The following is a 3,413-nucleotide window of genomic DNA, read 5'->3' on the forward strand; positions in this document are numbered from 1 at the left end:
AAAAGAACAAAGAAAACCATAGCAGGTTTTCTTAACAGTGTTGGCCAGGCTGGTCTGAAACTCCTGACCTCAGGTAATCTGCCTGCCTTGGCCTCCCAAAGTGCTGGGATTACAGGATATTTCATAATCATCAAAGAGTTAATCCATCAAGTTTTAAAAGCCCTAAATGTGGATGCAGTCAGTACCTTACATGGGAGCTTCAAAATACATGAAGCCAAATCTGATAAAACTAAAAGGTGAAAAAGACAGATCCCTGATTAATAGTTGAAGATGTCCGCATTCTGCTCTCAGCATCTGATGAAATAAGGAAATGATGTAGAAGACCTGCAAGACTGGCTGGGCATGGTGGCTCATGCCTGTAATCCCAGCACTTTGGGAGGCCCAGGCAGGTGGATAACCTGAGGTCAGGAGTTCAAGACCAGCCTGGCCAACATTGTAATTTTGTAAAAATACAAAAATTAGCTAGGCATGGTGGTGCATGCCTGTAATCCCAGCACTTATGGATGCTGAAGCAGGTAGATCACCTGAGGTCAGCAGTTTGAGATCAGACTGGCCACCAACATAGCAAAACCCTGTTTCTACTAAAAATATAAAAATTAGCCGGGCATGGTGCTGCACTCCTGTAATCCTAGCTACTCGGGAGGCTGAGGCACAAGAATCACTTGAACTCAGGGGGTGGAGGTTGCAGTGAGCCAAGATCACGCCACTGCACTCTAGGTTGGGTGACGAAGTGAGACTCTGTCTCAAAATAAAAGGAAAACCATAGAAGGGGAGAGACCAGGGCTGGGGCTGGATTCCAGGATTTCTGACTTCCTTCCACGTTCTTTCCACCCTTCCTAAAGTTCATGATGCCAGCAGCGAGGTCATCATACTGCAGAAATAGTTACAGGCACCTGCTGGTGTGTGCAAGGCACCTTCCGGGAAGGGCCGTCAGCTGTGTCCTCCTCTGATCCTGCCCTCTGGGGTTCTTTTCCTTGCAGGCTTGTCGGACGCCCAGCCGGGATGAGGCTGGGGTGGAACTGCTGATGACATACTTCATCCAGCTGGGCTTCGTTGAGAGTCGATTCTTCCCACCCACGCGGCAGATGGGACTCCTGTTCACCTGGTAGGTGCCTGAGATCTGTGCTGGCACTTCACGTGCCACGGCAACCACAGCTTTGGAGCCTCAGCATCACAGATGCCCCTCTGTGGGTGCTCCCGTGCACCTCAGCCCCCTTTCCTATCTTGCATTTATCTGGGGGAAGTCTAAAAAGATGTCAGTACATTGGTATTTATTTATGAAGGGGATCCGGGGGGAGATGGCTCCAACAGATCGTGGCCTCTTGCTTCTCAGAACAAGGGAGCCAAGGAGAAGAGACATTTTTTCTTGCTTGTTGTATCATTGGGAAGCACGGGGGCTCTGACGTGAAATTAGCCAGAAGCAAAATTCTTGTCTCAGATTAGACAGGGACATGCGTGTGTATGTGTGAGAGAGAGAGAGAGAAAAAAAAAATCAGGTTTTGTTCAATGAGACAAAAGCACCAAACAGAAATAGATCAGGTTTCATTTGAAATGGGGTCTCGCTATGTTGCGCAGGCTGGTCTTGAATTCCTGGGCTCAGGTGATCCTTCCACCTCAGCCTCCTGAGTAGCGGGACCACAAGCATGAGCCACGTACTCAGCTTTGATCAGATTTTAAAAATGTAAGCAGAATATTTGATTCTTCTCCCCAATTTCTGTTTCCAGATGGGATCAGGCATGTCAGGGTGGTATGACCTTAGATCCAGGCTATTTTCAAAGATTAATATAGTTTAAATACTTTGGAGGCCGAGTGCAGTGGCTCGTGCCTGTAATCCCAGCACTTTGGGAGGCTGAGGTGGGCGGATCACTTGAGCCCAGGAGCTCGAGACCAGCCTGGCAACGTGGCAAAACCCTGTATCTAGAAACAATACAAAAATTTGCTGGGTAGGATGGTATGCACCTGTAGTTCCAGCTACTTGGGAGGCTGAGTCAGGTGAATCATTTGAGCCTGGAAGGCAGAGGTTGCAGTGGGCGGAGATCTGGCCACTGCACTCCAGCCTGGGTGATAGGAATGAAACTGTTTCAAAAAAGGAAACAAAGTTATTTTGGAGATGCACACCCTTTCTCTGAGTGTCCCTAGGAGTGTCAGTGAAAGGAGAACACCTCCTAGTAGGTCAGGGGTGTATCAGAATTAAAATTTTCCACGGCGGATGGATGGCTACTGATGCCTACCTGATAGAAAACAAAGGAAAGGGAAGTGACTTTTCATAAAAATGCAGCAGGCTGTCTGCATGGCTGAAAGGGTGAAAGGCGGTTTCTCCTTACTCATGAATTAGGGAGAAGCTGTCTGCACAACCCCTGGTTCATGGGAACTTTAAAACAAGTCCTAGGGCCAAGCCCAGTGGCTCACGCCTGTAGTCCCGGCACTTCGGGAGGCTGAGGTGGGTGGATCACCTGAGGTTAGGAGTTTGAGACCAGCCTGACCAACATGGCGAAACCCCGTCTCTACTAAAAATATAAAAATTAGCCCGGGGTGGTGGTGGGCACTTATAATTCCAACTACTTGGGAAAGCTGTGGCAGGAGAGTTGGTTGAACCCCGGAGACGGAGGCTGCAGTGAGCTGAGATGGTGCCACTTCACTCTAGCCTGGGCACAAGAGCGAAACTGTCTCAATCAATCAATCAATCAATAAAACAAGTCCTAGAATGGGTATGGTAGCTCACATCTGTAATCCTAGCATGTTAGGAGGCCAAGGTGGGTATATTGCTTGAGCCCAGGAGTTTGAGACCAGTCTAGGCAACACAGTGAGACCCCATCTCTGCAAAACAATTAGGGAAAATTTGCTGGGCATGGGTGGTGCATGCCTGTACACCCAGCTACTTGGGAGGCTCAGCTGGGAAGATCGCTTTTAAGCCCAGGAGGTCGAGGCTGCAGTGAGTCATGATCACGCCACTGCACTCCAGCCTAAGCAACAGATGAGACTTTGTCTGAAAAAATAAAGAAGTAAGACAAATCCTGAGTTTTTAGATTTCAGGAAAAATTATGAGGGGTTAGCAATTACCGTATTTCATTTAGGAGGAGCTATATATATGTGTGTGTCTGTGTGTGTGTAGATATATACATACACGTATACACGTACACCTTTTTTTATTGCATTTTAGGTTTTGGGGTACATTTGAAGAACATGCATAGGTACACACGTGGCAGTGTGATTTGCTGCCTTCCTCCCCTTCACCTATATCTGGCATTTCTCCCTATGCTCTCTCTCCCCAAGTCCCCACCCCCCACTGTCCCCCCACCATTTCCCCCCAACAGACCCCAGTGTGTAGTGCTCCCCTCCCTGTGTCCATGTGTTCTCATTGTTCAACACCCGCCTATGAGTGAGAACATGCAGTGTTTGATTTTCTGCTCTTG

The 3,413-nt window shown here is 48.2% G+C and overlaps 1 protein-coding gene across 1 annotated transcript in view; it reads left to right on the forward strand.

Annotated features, from left to right (window-relative positions):
- Nucleotides 1-3,413, forward strand: part of RHPN2 (rhophilin Rho GTPase binding protein 2) — an 81,206-nt gene that overhangs the window by 47,315 nt on the left and 30,478 nt on the right. The window contains exon 6 of the mRNA XM_017504248.2: nucleotides 981-1,105. Coding sequence (XP_017359737.1) covers nucleotides 981-1,105 — 125 coding nt within the window. The remainder of the gene's footprint in view (nucleotides 1-980; nucleotides 1,106-3,413) is intronic.

This window comes from Cebus imitator, unplaced genomic scaffold, assembly GCF_001604975.1.
Source record: "Cebus imitator isolate Cc_AM_T3 unplaced genomic scaffold, Cebus_imitator-1.0 Scaffold318, whole genome shotgun sequence".
Lineage (NCBI taxonomy): Eukaryota > Metazoa > Chordata > Mammalia > Primates > Cebidae > Cebus > Cebus imitator.